At 41.2% G+C, this 13,989-nt stretch overlaps 1 protein-coding gene across 23 annotated transcripts in view; it reads right to left on the bottom strand.

The window, feature by feature from the left end:
• Positions 1-13,989, bottom strand: part of DST (dystonin) — a 542,031-nt gene that overhangs the window by 38,177 nt on the left and 489,865 nt on the right. For all 23 annotated transcript variants that reach the window (XM_088831326.1, XM_088831327.1, XM_088831322.1 and 20 more), the window contains 9 exons: positions 13,479-13,710; positions 12,413-12,639; positions 10,807-10,929; positions 10,579-10,680; positions 8,521-8,622; positions 5,718-5,891; positions 5,251-5,406; positions 2,138-2,335; positions 1,680-1,808 (listed from right to left, as the gene is read on the bottom strand). In XM_088831326.1, the coding sequence (XP_088687452.1) occupies positions 1,680-1,808; positions 2,138-2,335; positions 5,251-5,406; positions 5,718-5,891; positions 8,521-8,622; positions 10,579-10,680; positions 10,807-10,929; positions 12,413-12,639; positions 13,479-13,710 (1,443 nt within the window). The remainder of the gene's footprint in view (positions 1-1,679; positions 1,809-2,137; positions 2,336-5,250; positions 5,407-5,717; positions 5,892-8,520; positions 8,623-10,578; positions 10,681-10,806; positions 10,930-12,412; positions 12,640-13,478; positions 13,711-13,989) is intronic.

Genomic DNA, 13,989 nt, shown 5'->3' with positions numbered 1-13,989 from the left:
ATCTAATCAAAGCAAAGCTTCTAAATATTGCTAAATCTCAGGAAATAGTAATAGCACAAGTTTTCTAGTTTCCTTCATGTATAAGAGAACCAACTCAAAAGAACATGACTATAACAGTATTATGAAAATCAGTAACTCTTTAGAATTCCTTAAATCATGGAATTCTATAATCTAGCAAATTATATCAGCAAATTCATTTTAAATATCCTACCCAAACCAGACATGATGATATGCGATATTTTTCTAAAATAAAATATTCTAAAGATAATTCCTTTGCTTTCCAACTTTTTCTTTACATTCTTCTAAATTAACATTTAAAACATAGTTGTTATTAGACAATCATCTCAAGCATGTTTGCTCAAGGATTCATTAAACTTATACTTGATGGGCTGTAACAGCCATGCAGGTGCTTCTTGGGAAGTAAGGAGATAGCTGGAGGACGGCCAGATTCACAGAAAAGACAAGCACTCCCAAGCTAGTCAACTACTGTTTCAGTGAACAAATGAGCCCCTTTGGCACCCAAAACCCAACATATTAACAACAAAACCACATCCGTAATAATTTTCTAAATCAAGGAAACAGATTCTAGAAAATTCTCTACTGGACTAATATTTTAACTGCTCACAGCTACTGTGTAATAAATGTTACCTCTGCTGTATTTCTTCACAACACCTACAGGATGGCACGTCCTCTCCAAATCATCAAATGCAAAATTATCCCCAGTAATTGCAGCTTTATTAGTAGGATTTTACAGTTACATGAGAATTACTTAAGAGGACAGACTTTCACATACCATGGACCATTCCTTTTGCCAAACCCTTAAGTACTTCTGCTTTAATTTCTTAAGATGCTAACTGTAAGCGTTAGAATATTAAAGATTTCTGATGCAAATTCATAAATATAAAAATTAGAGGGTTAGTTTTCAACACCTGCAACACACTGGTTTCTCTTACAACTTTTAGAGTAGACTTATAATGGGAAATTAATAGGCAACGTCAATAGATCAAAGACAGTCTAATTTTTCCATACTGCCATGACAGAAAGTCAGAATCTCGAGTTCCATTATTTTTCTTCCTTATCCTTAAGAGTGGACAGGGCTACAGAGTCTGAGTGGGAACAGCCCGCAGGCAGGAGGCACTTCTCAGGGACAGACAGTGAAAAACAAGCATCCTCTTGTCCAGACCTGGTGGGTGTGAGGTTGAAGGCACAGCCCCACTAACGTTAAAAGGAGCAAATAAGTCACTCTGTCTTCACAGGCTAGAAGGACTTCTAGCCTTCTGTGAAACTCAGCGATACTTTTCTCATGCTCACAGCGATACTTTTTCAGTTCATTCTGATTCCTTTTGGGATTTCTTTTCACTCAAGGCATCACAGTTTAAAATTTACCCTATTACTATCCATAAAACTTTATCATTTTATGGGGGAAGATTTGCTTCTAAAAAAATGCCTAGACTTCTAAAACCTTTTTTTCATATATCGACACACTATACTTTAAAACAGAGATTCTGACTTTAAAAATTCAATCAACATTTAATCAACAGTGTGTCAACCACTTACATTTCTGCTACAAAACTGGATAGCCTTTAAACCTTCACCTACGGTTTATTTACCACCAGGGCCTATACAAAATGGTCAATTTCTTAACCTGAGGTCAGAACTGGAGGAAACAATAGAGTTACCAAGTGGGCATTGAGTTGCTCCCTGGCTGTTTCTGGTAAACCTCCCAGAGGCTTGGATGCTAACAGATGCCGCTCTGTGTCAGTCAACCACTGCTGCAGATCCTCAATTTCACCGTGGAACCCTTTGGCCTGGAGTGAGAGAGAGGTTCAAGACAGGAGCCAAATATGGTCACTTTGAAGCCAAAAACAAAGCTTAAGCAGCCTGCTAAGCCTCGCCATGCATTCTGAAAACGGCAGGCACCTCTGGACCACCTGCCCTTCTTCGTCAGGGGATCAGACCACCAGGCTAAGAGCTACAGAGCTGTGTCCTCTTCAGCTCTGCACCTTTATCCCACTTATTTTCACTCCTCTCCCCAAGGTATAAAAACTAAACAGGGATCTGAAAACCAATCAAGGAAGGCCATGCCATCTTGACCTTGAAGATCACGGAAAGTTTCAGGATTTATTCCCTCATTCACCTGGCGCAAGGCAGCATCCAGCTGCTGCTTCCTTTGTTCTGTTTTTTCCAAAACATTTTGCCAGCGTTGATTCAAAACCTCCAGCTTGTTCTGAAGGCTGCTCGCTTCTTCTCCTGCACTTGATTCAATTAGGTCATTTCCTGCTTTATTAACAGCTTCCACAGTGGATTGATGGGCTAATACATCATTTTGGAGCACCTGAAAATATTCCAATAACACTATGTTTGCTAGTTTGTAAAATACTATTATCGCTTCTTTTATTTCCTGGTTAGGAAACCTTTTGAAATGAAAACATCATACACACAGAACTTTAATACTGTGAACTTTTTACAATGGTGGACTTCTTTCCCCTTAGCTTTGCAGCTTTGATGAATATTATCTGCAATCTACCAACATCCCCTGAAATGACTGCTGAGAACACTGCTGGTGCTTCCCTTTAGAATAGCTTTGCAACTGACAGTGTTATCTAGAGATTATAGTTAAAAGACTCTAAAAATATTCACTTGATTCAAGCTCATTTTAACTGAACTTAATTTTCATGTCTTGGGTAAACAATTTCAAACATATGTTAATATACTGATATATATTTGAATATAAAAGGAATACATTCCCATGTCTTACAATTAGTACTCTTAAAAAGTAAACAAATGATGACCATAGAATATTCTTTTATCATCTCAGGTTTTAAGGGTGCCAGAATTAACTCTTAAGTTGACAGGAACCCCAGGAGGCTCTACTATTAAAGAGAAAGAGATTTCACCATCTGCTGGGAATGCATGAGCCCAGCATTCCCTGTAGCTGTTCTCTTACTAGCAAATATACACATAAAATGCCTATGACAGACCCTAGTGCATAATACCTTCCTATTCTATTATCTGGTGGGAATATAAGGACAGATTAATAACACTTAGATGCATTAAGATGGACAAGAGTGGTAAGTGCAGAAAGCAAATGCAAAGCTAAAAGAATTTTAAAAGAATTCTGAAAAGAATTTTAAAGAACAAATAACAGCTCAGGAATAGTTTCCTTTCATGAAGACTGTGCTGTTTTTGGAAACCAGAAGAAATCTTCCTCTATTGTTAGCAAAAGTCTGTGACAATCCTTCTCTACACTCAGATGTGTGTTGCAAAGAAAAGGAGCACTGTGTGTTATCCTGGGTGGGAGGTCCCACACTGGGAACCCCAGACCAGGAGGATTTGGCCAAGGGCACGAACCACCTGTGATCCCTGTTCCTCTGACTCCATTCACTCAGGTTCTGGGGCATCTGGTGAGGGAGGGTTTTTCAAAAACTATAAAGTCAGCTGAGTAAGGAGTGATCTTTATAAGAAGCAGGTACTTCGATATGGTAACAGTAGGAACCACTTTCAAAATGTAAGAGCTCAATATTTTCATAATATTGAAATATTCTGTAAAAGTCATTCTTATAAATGCTCAGAGTCCGCTATATGAGCCACAGCCTAGGAACCAGGGCACAAGGCAGGACAGAGATGAGAATATTCCCTCCCTTTCTCCAAAAACCGTGCTGGCAATTCTGAATCCTTGAACTGTGACTTTTAGAAATGGAAGGATGGGGGGAAGGAAGGATTGGGAGTCTGGGATTAGCAGACACAAACTAGTGTATGGAGGACCGGTCACCAACAAGGTGCTACTGTACAGCACAGGGAACTATATTCAATATTCTGTGATAAAACTATGGGAAAGATATGAAAGAAACATATATATATAACTGAGTCACTTTGCTATACGGCAGAAATTATACACCACATTGTAAATCAATGACACGTTAATAAAATTAAGAAAATTTTTAAAAATGCAAGGAGAAAACATCCCTAACTAAAGGAAACTAAGGGTTCCTAACTCATCCCTGCAAAATAACTGGGCCAGGGTGCCTCATGTTCCCACCTCTACCATCTTCTACAGCGTTCCTGTCACTGATGTATGTGAGTTTTAGGACAATGGCTAAGTTTGTGATAATGTAAATGCTATAAACTCACACTGTGAGAAGAAACATTCTGTCTACAGGCAAAGCCACTCAGACTGCAAAGGTATAATATAGAGGTTAAATGAGGACAAAGATTGATGCGAAGTTAGTTCTAACTGCTTAATTGGACATGGCTGGGTAATGATGGTAAACGTAGACAGAACGGGGTAAAAACAGAAGAAAAATTTACATTAGGAAACAATTACTGCAGGGAAACACACGAAGGAAGAGGAATTAAGCCAGAATAATAAAAAACTGTATATCATGATCTTAAAGTGCTAGAAATCTATTATCTTTAAATGGTGTTAATGTGTAAAAAAATCAAATGTTTCAATATGATAATCAAGGAAAACTTATTAAGATCAGGATAAGATACCACATAATGTGAATGTTAAAAGTTCTATGAGAGCCTGCTGAATGTCAGGATCAACTCGACGGGGCATAACTTTTATGCATTAAACCTCGTGACTTGACTAAGATGGACCGAATTTTCCACTAAGAATTATCAACCAGTGTCACAAAGGTGACAAGAATATGAAACTCTTCTGCATGTATCTCAAGGCAAACATTTTCCATTTATAAGCTTTCAATCAAGCACAGGACACGTAAAAACTCTTCTCAACATAACAAACACTTTTAAAAGGCTAACTCGGACAGAAAAAGGCTAAGAGAGAAACATAAGGGTGAGCCCCGACATGATTAGAGAGAAACGGGCAGACAGAAATAGGCAGCAACCCTAAAAGCACCAATGGAGGTGCGTGAAGGGAAGGGTGACCGGAGGGAACACACAACAGCCTACAAGGAAATTGTGACTTGTCAGGCTGTTCTCAGCTACTTGTACAACTGTGTCATCCAAGGACAAGGATAATCAGGAGTTTACACCCTCTCATGTTGGTCACGCAGCCCTTCTCAGTCAGAAATTCCCCACTCTTGCTATTTAGGAGAATAACTACCTTGACCAATGAGAAAAACATTTTGACTATCATCTTTTAAGGAATGTGCTTATGTTGCAGATGTCAAATAGAAACTTGGGTCAAAACCATAAAATGCCTAAAAAAGAAACAGACCAGAAACATCTGGTGACCCTAGAAAGGCAGAGAAGAAAACAGACAATGCAGTAACAGCCACATACGTGATGCTTGGCGAGTTCGATTTCGATGGCCTTGGGGTCTCCTCCAACAGGCTTCTGTTCACTGAGCAAGCCCTCGGTGTGCGTGAGCCAGGCCAGCAGCTCGTCCAGCGCGTGCTGGAACTGCCCCAGCGCTAGCAGGGCGCCCTCCAGCTTGTGCTGCAGACAGAGGGGCGAAAGATGATCAACCCATATGTCCAACAGGACAGACAGCCCACGTTTATAAAACACGAGTGAACAAATGATTGCTTCACACTGCAGAGGTCTACAGGCAAACCCAATGAACCCAATCACACATCCTCCTATATTTCAAGTTTGAAAAAGAATTTTTTTTAATGGCATGAGAAGCAGGAAAAGTTCTAAGGAAGTAAGTGAATGCAGGGGTTTTCAAAGTTTGTACACGGCAACACCTTATTTTACTTTTTAATAGTTATTTTACGTGAATATACGACCGTGGCATTGGTATTTACCTGTCTGTTGATGATTCTCTCATCCAGACTGTCCCATATCAACTTCAGCTCCATCAGTGGGTCCTGAACAGTGTGTTTGTCACTTTCTTCTGTTACTTTCTTCAGCAGAAGCTCTGCCTGATGGTTCAGTCTCTCCATTTCTATCTGCTGTTGATACGCCTCTGACTTAAATTGCTATTTTTTAAAAAAGAGACATATGAGGAAAATTTGTCACACATCACTAAATTTCAACCAAAATTCTATGGGTTAGATCTTTAATTCATACTTCATACTGGGGTGGGCTGAAGAGGAATAAAAATCTAATACAGGGTTTACTGACTTATAAAAAGGCAGAGATAAAAGGAAATTTTCTCACACCTGAAACTAATACAACATTGTAAATCAACTGTATTACAATATAAAATAAAAATTAATTTAAAAAAGAAATCTTTTTTCATTATTCGAACATTTTCTGATTAAACAATGTTTTTATAGTTTTGATACTTCACTTTTGTCTCCACAATAAACAGAAAACAAATTTCAACGATGAACTTCCTTCAGTGTCTGATTATACATATTTAATAAATGTTTTGAAGCTACAGGAAAGAATAAAACAAAATATATATTGGCATATATGAAACCCAGGAAAAAAATCTCTAACAAACAATTTCCTGCTCAAAGCATGCATACGTCTTGCACTCACTGAACACTGGATGTTTTCTGTAGCTATGCTGTTCTGTTTGTTTTTAATTCTTTTCTCTTTGGCCGTGCTACGTAGCTTGTGGGATCTTGGTTTCCCAACCAGGGATCAAGCCCAGGCCCTGGCCGAGAGAGTGCTAAGTCCTAACCACTGGACTGCCAGGGAATTCCCTGCCATGCTGTGCTTATTAATATTTATTTATCCTATGGCTCAACCAGTGCTGACTCAGAATAACATTCCTCTCTCCTGGTGCTTAATGACATGTATGTAATCATCCCAGCTTTGCCAGCTAATACAAGTTAGCCAGGGGTTACTTGTAATAGGAAACTGTCCTTTCATAAAGTATTGATTTTAATCTCTAATAGTAAATAATTAAATAGTAAATGACTAAAGAGCTAAGCAGTCGCTTCATTTTTTTCAAGCAAATTAAAAACAAAAGCACAGTGAACGTTTGCTAGAGTCAAGGTGTTCTCAATAAACTTCTAAAGAAAATCACTTTATCCTCAACTAAGCTGGGGACACAGAAGTGAGAGCAGTTCGATAACACCATTTGGCTGGTAAGTGGAGATTAAAGGGGGTACAATTTCAAATACTTGATTTCAAGGCAACCACCCCACCTAGTCTGCTATATGCAAGCCACTGAGATACATGTAAAATGCACAAACCCTCCACATCTGTAACTGTATATAAAGGATATCATGTGTTTACTACAGGAGCAGACAGAGTGGAAAAAAAAAATCACAATCTAACAATGATGGTGAGTAAAGTTCTCAAAGAGAATCTTTTTTCTAACCGAAATATTTTATATGGCACTCAGAGAGGAAAACGCTAGACTCTTAAAGCCAGACAGTGACTACGTGAAAATGTAGCGGCACTGATGCAAAGGGGTAGGTGCCTCTGCAGAGAAGACAAACCTCGGGAGGAAATGCTGCCCTACTGGCAAAGGAGCATCAGCAGAGGGATTCGGAGGAAACGGCCCAGCCATTCTCACAGTGGGAGATCAAGAGCCACAAAGGACAAAAGATTACAGAGGAAAGCAGACGGGAAACAACAAACATCTACAGAACAAACATTTGGGGAAACACCGTGATCCCATCCACCCACAGGATCCTCCTTCAGCCTATTAGACTAACTGAATTATTCTGAACAAGGAAGAAAACAGAAGCTGCTGTGTATGTATGTATGTGGTGTGTATGTGTGTGTGCTCACTCAGCTGTGTCAAACTCTTTGGGATCCCATGGACTGCAGCCCGCCCGCCAGGCCCCTCTGTCCATGGAATTCTCCAGGCAAGAATACTGGTGGTCATTGCCACTTCCTTCTCCAGGGGATTTTCCTGACCCACAGATCGAACCTGTGTGTCCTGCACTGCAGGTGGACTCTGCCCGCTGAGTCATCGGGGAAGCCAGTGTATGGATCAGTGACAACAGCATGCTACAGAATAATTCAGGTCTAAATAGTGTGTGTGAAAGCGTTAGTTGCTCAGTCATGTGCGACTCTTTCTGACTCCACGGACTGTAGCCTGTCGTGCCAGGCTCTTCTGTCCATGGGAATTTCCAGGCAAGAATACCAGACCGGGTAGCCATTCCTTTCTCCAGTGGATCATCCTGACCCAGGGATCGAACCCAGGTCTCCAGCACTGCAGGCAGATTCTTTACAGTCTGAGCCACCAGGAAAGCCCAACAGTATAGTATACATAGGTAATATGTAAAACACACACACACACATGCATACCTCATCCTACTCTCAACATAAGGACATCTGTAAGGCTATAAATCAAATTTAAGAGTGCTTGCCACTTGGTACATAACATTTTAGTTTGCTTATCTGCATTTTCCAATTTTTCTATAATAAACCTACTGGTTTATATAATAATATATAATATATATAATAGAAACACTACTAATGTTTTGTAATTCAGTAAGAAACACTACTAGTATTTTGTATCCTTTATTGAATGAGCACCTATATGCAGCTTATTACGTGCAGGCACTATATTAAACCAGTTACATAATAAAAATGAAGCACTTCAGTTATGCAACATAGAAAAATCTGCACAAAGCATCCCATGAATCAAGAACCTAAGAACGCAACATGCCTGGTGGATTTCTCAGCCCTTACCCATACCTTTAGCTCCTCAATCTGCTGCTTGACGGTTTCAAGATCCGTTCCAATTGGAGACATGGAAGCCAATTTGCCACCTGCAATATCCACCCAGTCAAATAATGCCTGAAAAACACACAAGGTCACATTATTACAACAGTATATTTGAAACTACTTCACCACCTCAAGTGTGAGAGAAAAGTATAATCATAAATCTATAAAGACATTAAGCAATGAGCCTGTTTTATTAAAAAAATAAGTGGTAACAGTTATTCCAGACATGAAATAGATGAAATCTCCAATTTTGTATCCAAATTTGAAGAAGGAATTCTACTTCGAATAGAATCTTAGAATATTGAGAACTTTCAAGAAAAGTCTATTTGAAAAAAAGTTTTATAAAGTTACCACACAGAATAAATTCTGTCCTCTGTCTGCCTAAAACGCAGACTGCATAAATATACTGAAAGAAAAAGATTCAAACCCATCTGTTGATTCAAATAATCAAGAAGTTGATTGCTAGGCACTTGAAACAATCTGTCTCAGGTAAACTCTTATGTATTATTTAGATTAGCATTAAAATCCTACACATATAATGATTAAGACCAGTATTATTAACTGCAAAAAAACCTACAAAATCTCCTATAATTCTTATTCTTTTCATGCAATATAAACATTCTAAAAAGGCTCTACTTACTTTTTCTTCACGTACTGAATATACAAAATTATTGTGTCACTTAATGAAGTTGCCAGGCCATACAGTCAGGAGGAAAAAACTTTGCAACAAGCCCTGAGAGCTTAAGCAACAACTTGGGAAACAAAATGTGTTTTATTTAACAATCAAGCCTTGAAACCTGTGGAGTCAGTGTCTTCAGCTTTGGACACTGAGCTACAGCTCAGTCCATCACTGCCCTTCATCCCCAAGGTGACGCAACTGACCTCGGACCAGCGGAACCTCTGAAGGGCCTTGTTTTTCTATCAGTAGTGACAAGAGTAAGCCTCAGTTTCCTGCTGGGACCTTGATCCCCGGGGCTGTTGATGGCAGTGCCATCTCCAGCCCAGAGAGAGGACACAGTCCCAGGGACCCGCCAAACAGATGTGAGAATCACCCACTGGCCTCGCAGACAGAGCTGGAGCCTGACAGGTTACTGGCTGCTGATACCCAACCAATAAATGATCACACTGGTTCAAAAAAAAAGGCAGAAGAATAATAATAAAGTGTCACTTGTAGTGAATTTTTTAATATATTTACAAGGTTCAAAACACTTCTCAGGTGGCATAAAGCTGGGCTTGTGATATTTATTTTTATAAATTTAGAAATGAAGTGGCCTAGTCAAAGGGAAAAGATGTCCTCATCTGAGCTTTACAAATAATATTCTCTTGGTGTTATGGAAATACTTAGAGAGGCCTTTTCCATATGGCTGGATGAAGGCTTAAACTCCTGTCACCCTGTCAGGAAATGGAACAACGTTAAGGAAAGTGGGGAGAAATATCCCTGAGTCGGCCTCAACTGACAGGAGAATTTTTAATATTAAAGAATAAACTAAAAAACTGGTTAGTGAACTGAACGAGAACCTGTGAAAAACAACCATTAAAAGGGATTATATACACAGAAAAGAAGAAAACACTTCTTACACGACTGATTATGACCTAATAAAATAGAAATCTATTTTAGTTCACCAGGAACACTGGCTTCAAACCAAATTTCTTTATGTCTGACTTGAGCTACATGCACTTGGTGATATTTTTAGATAGTGTTTGCCCCTTCATCTTACTCCACTCAACTCCAGGACAGAACTCAGACTCAGCTCCACTTCCTTGTCTGGTGTTGAGACATTTATGAAAAATACTGTGACTTTCACCTTAAAAAGTTAAAACATTTTCTTTCAAAGTAAATTTCACTGAATGTGTGTAAAGGGGTGTCTATCAATCTGTATGTCTCTCCAGAGTCAGAACTCTCTTTGAAAGGACACAGCGTGAGTTGACTGTCTCACACCTGCAGCTACAGGGCAATACCAATGCGTGAATTTGTGAGCATCATGTAACCTGAACCCTCCCCCCTCCAGCAGATGCTGCAAGCCTTACCTGCAGTCCATCCTGGTACTGAACGGCAGTCTGCATCGCCTCCTCAAGTCTGTCTACCCGATCTTTCCAAGCTTTGTTGAGAGAATCCCATGCTGAATTTAGCTACAATGTAAATATTAGAACTCTTTCAGTGTCATATGGTAAATTCTCAACTACTATCAAACATGCTTTAACTAGCAAAATCCTTTTAAAAACCATCTGATAAGCTAGGAAACACAGGGGCTGTACCTCGTCTATACTTTTTTTGACAATGGGCTTGTCAGGCTCCCCACACGCAGCAATGAGTTCAGAACCGAGGTTAATAACCATATCCAGCTCTTCTTGCAATCCGTCTATCTCCTCCCTTATGACCTAGAATAAGAAATGGTAGCCTTAGTTTTTTAAGCCAAACCACAGTGAAACCAAAAAAATGTACATGGACATTGATGGTAGTTGTCTCCAGGAGACGGGATGAGAATCAATTTTTATTTTCTTCCACCTGTTTTCTAAGTTTCTGCACTAAATTTTTTCAACAAGAGAACAGAAAAACCAAGAACAAGTATCCTTTGAGGAAACAAACGTCAAGTGCTTATTATAAAGACAATATTTAGGAAACAATTCCATGTAACACATACCGGAATAAGTTTTTTAAAAAAATATCAACAGCACTGAAAAGCACAAAAATACGTTTTGTCTTTTAAACCAATGAGTTTGGCAATACACACTTAAAACAGACATAAGTATCACATAACCTTAAAGACTTCACACAAATCAATGTATTTGCTTAGTCAGCAGGTGTAGAATAATCTAACTCTGGATTTTCAGTTTTACCCTAGGACATGTAAAGTACAAAAACAAAACAAAACCTATGATGGAAATGCCAATTCATGTTGATGTATGGCAAAACCATCACAATATCGTAAACTATCCATCCTCCAATTAAAATAAATTAATTAAAAAATAAAACAAATATTTGTTAAAAAAAAAAAGATATGCAGTATGCTTTCATTTTCTTGGTTAACTACATTTATTCATTCAAGATGCGTATATTGACCACGGATGAACCAAGCCCCAAACCAGACATCGGAGACACAGGGAGAAGGGGCTCCAAGTCCATCAGGAAAGACAACAGTAAGTCAGCAAGCCAGTACCACCAACAGGAAGTCACCCTCTGCAGTCTTGTGTGTGATGCGAGTGCTATGCAAACAGACTGACTCGGCTGAGTACACGAGAGGGTGGAGGGTGACAGTCCACCTGAGCCTCAGAGTCTGAGTGAGATTCACCAGAAGCGTGTCAGGAGAGACATCCCAGGACGAGGAAACAAACTGTGCAAAATGCAGATGCTAGAAAGAGCACAGCTGCTTTGGAGAAGCAGCTGGGGAAACGAGAGGAGAAAAAAGTGGCTTTGGAAACAGGCCTGGGCCAGGCTTGGGGGGGGAAAGGGCCAATCCCGTGTTCCAGGTAACCTGGATACTGGGTAATGGATACAATCCTCCGAGGGCTCTGAACCAGCAGAACGGCAAGAGCGTGTCTAGTGGACGATGGGCAGCAAGCTTAGAGGCTGGAGGGAGAGAGACTGCAGGCGGGGCTGCCGCTCGGATTCCTTCCGTAGACAAAAAGGACATGACAAGCCCCAGCAGTGAGGCAGAAGCAGTGGGGGTGGAGAGAAACTTTCTAAACACACAGTCTCCAAGGGAAACCTGCGGGGCCTCTGTCCCCTACTACGCTCCTGTGCATTCCACTTCAGAGTCAAGTATCAGTCTTAACAGCGTAATTCCAAATATTTACACTAAAAGAACCCAGCATTCAGGCCGCTACACCTTGTTCTCTTAACTTGAAGAGAGACTCGGCTCACCTCCGCTGCTTCCTGCTGCTGCTTCACCACGGAGGGGTCGATGCCAGGGTCCTCCAGGTCGCGGATGAAGTCCTGCGTGTCTTTCGTGGTGACCACCAGGGACAGGTGATCACACCAGAACTTCTCCGCCAGCTCCATCACATCCAGCAACTTAGCCTCCCGCTCCTCCACCAGCACATGGATGTTCTCCCAGATGAACACCATCTGGTCGAGCTTATCCTGAACAGCTACGAGCAGAACAGTTTCGAGAAGACACACCTTTTTATCAACAAAAGCACAACGTTCTAGCTCACACAGCAATCACAATTCTGTATGCCAAGGATCTAAACCTGGGCCAAATGTGGGTCGAGCCCATCTAGTGGGTATCCCCGGGCCCAGTGGCTTTTCCAGACAAACGCAGTTCACGAGGGTGTGTCCTGTTCCTTATGAACCAAGTCTTCCTGACACAGGACCATGCTCAGAGGTACCGGAGCTCAGGGAGACCTGAGTTCACCGAGGCTGGCCTTACTTAAAAGTTTAGTCTATTCTTTATGCTCTTCAAATCAAGAATAGAGATGTCTGTGCAATCCCTGGAATGTAACAAAGTAGGACACATATTTTAAGTTCCCTTCTAGCATCCCCTTACCATGAATTTCCATTGACCTGGGCACAAGCTCTTCCTTTCAACCCCAGGCCAGACCTCTAAGGAGTCAGGTTAGGACCCTGGTGGCCATTTCTGTGGCTGTGGGACTGGGTACAGTTATATTAGTTAACGCAGCCGGTAACGAGGACAAACTATCCCTAGGTTTGGTCTTATTAGCATTATGCTTTGATCGTCTGATCTAAAGGGCCTGGAGACCACGTGGTTTTTGTGTCATGATGCACGCTGTATTTACTGGACTGATTTCACAAACACAGAAGACAGTACCAGAGACTGGTGTGCACAGCCCGTCCACCCCAAACAAGCCCCACCTGTGATACTTCTTTTCCTAAACTCCAGTGTGTTGATATGCAACTGGGCTGTCAGGGGACACCCAGAATCATTCTAAGAGTAACATTCAGAGGCTCCTTCACCCAAAGGGCTCACCTTTGGCAGATACGTCCTTGTCCGTGCCCTGGGACCGTGCGATCATCTCCTCGCCTCGTTGTCTGAGGGTCTCATAGAGAGGCTGCAGCTTCTCCATGTCCACCGCCACATTCTTGTTCTCACTGACCTGCTCCCTGATCTTCTCCACCTCTGCCGAGATGGACGGCGGCTGCCGCAGCCGCTCCACCACACGCTCCAGGCTCTCCAGGATCTGGTCGATCTTGTCGTGGAACTGCGGGTCAAGCACAGGGGCAACTCACAGGGGAAAGACACCACGGGTGGGATTCAAGCGACAAAACTCCTGCTTAAGGTCACAGCCGGGAACCAAACCTTGGCCCCTCTGTGAACACATCCAGCTGGTGAGGGAAGCTATGCCTAGAATCACAGCTTATGTACACCTCTCTGAGTCACACTGCTATGGGCACAGGACTGCTGCTTGGAAATAAATTCAGTTAGAAATGGTGTCTGTTAATATACAATCGGGCCACCTGACAGCAGCATCTGACAACTG

Source organism: Moschus berezovskii, chromosome 23 (assembly GCF_049115385.1).
Source record: "Moschus berezovskii isolate FMDL1 chromosome 23, NW_MosBer_1.0, whole genome shotgun sequence".
Lineage (NCBI taxonomy): Eukaryota > Metazoa > Chordata > Mammalia > Artiodactyla > Moschidae > Moschus > Moschus berezovskii.
The sequence above is the reverse complement of the archived record's forward strand: the minus strand, read 5'-3'. Positions and strand labels throughout refer to the sequence as shown.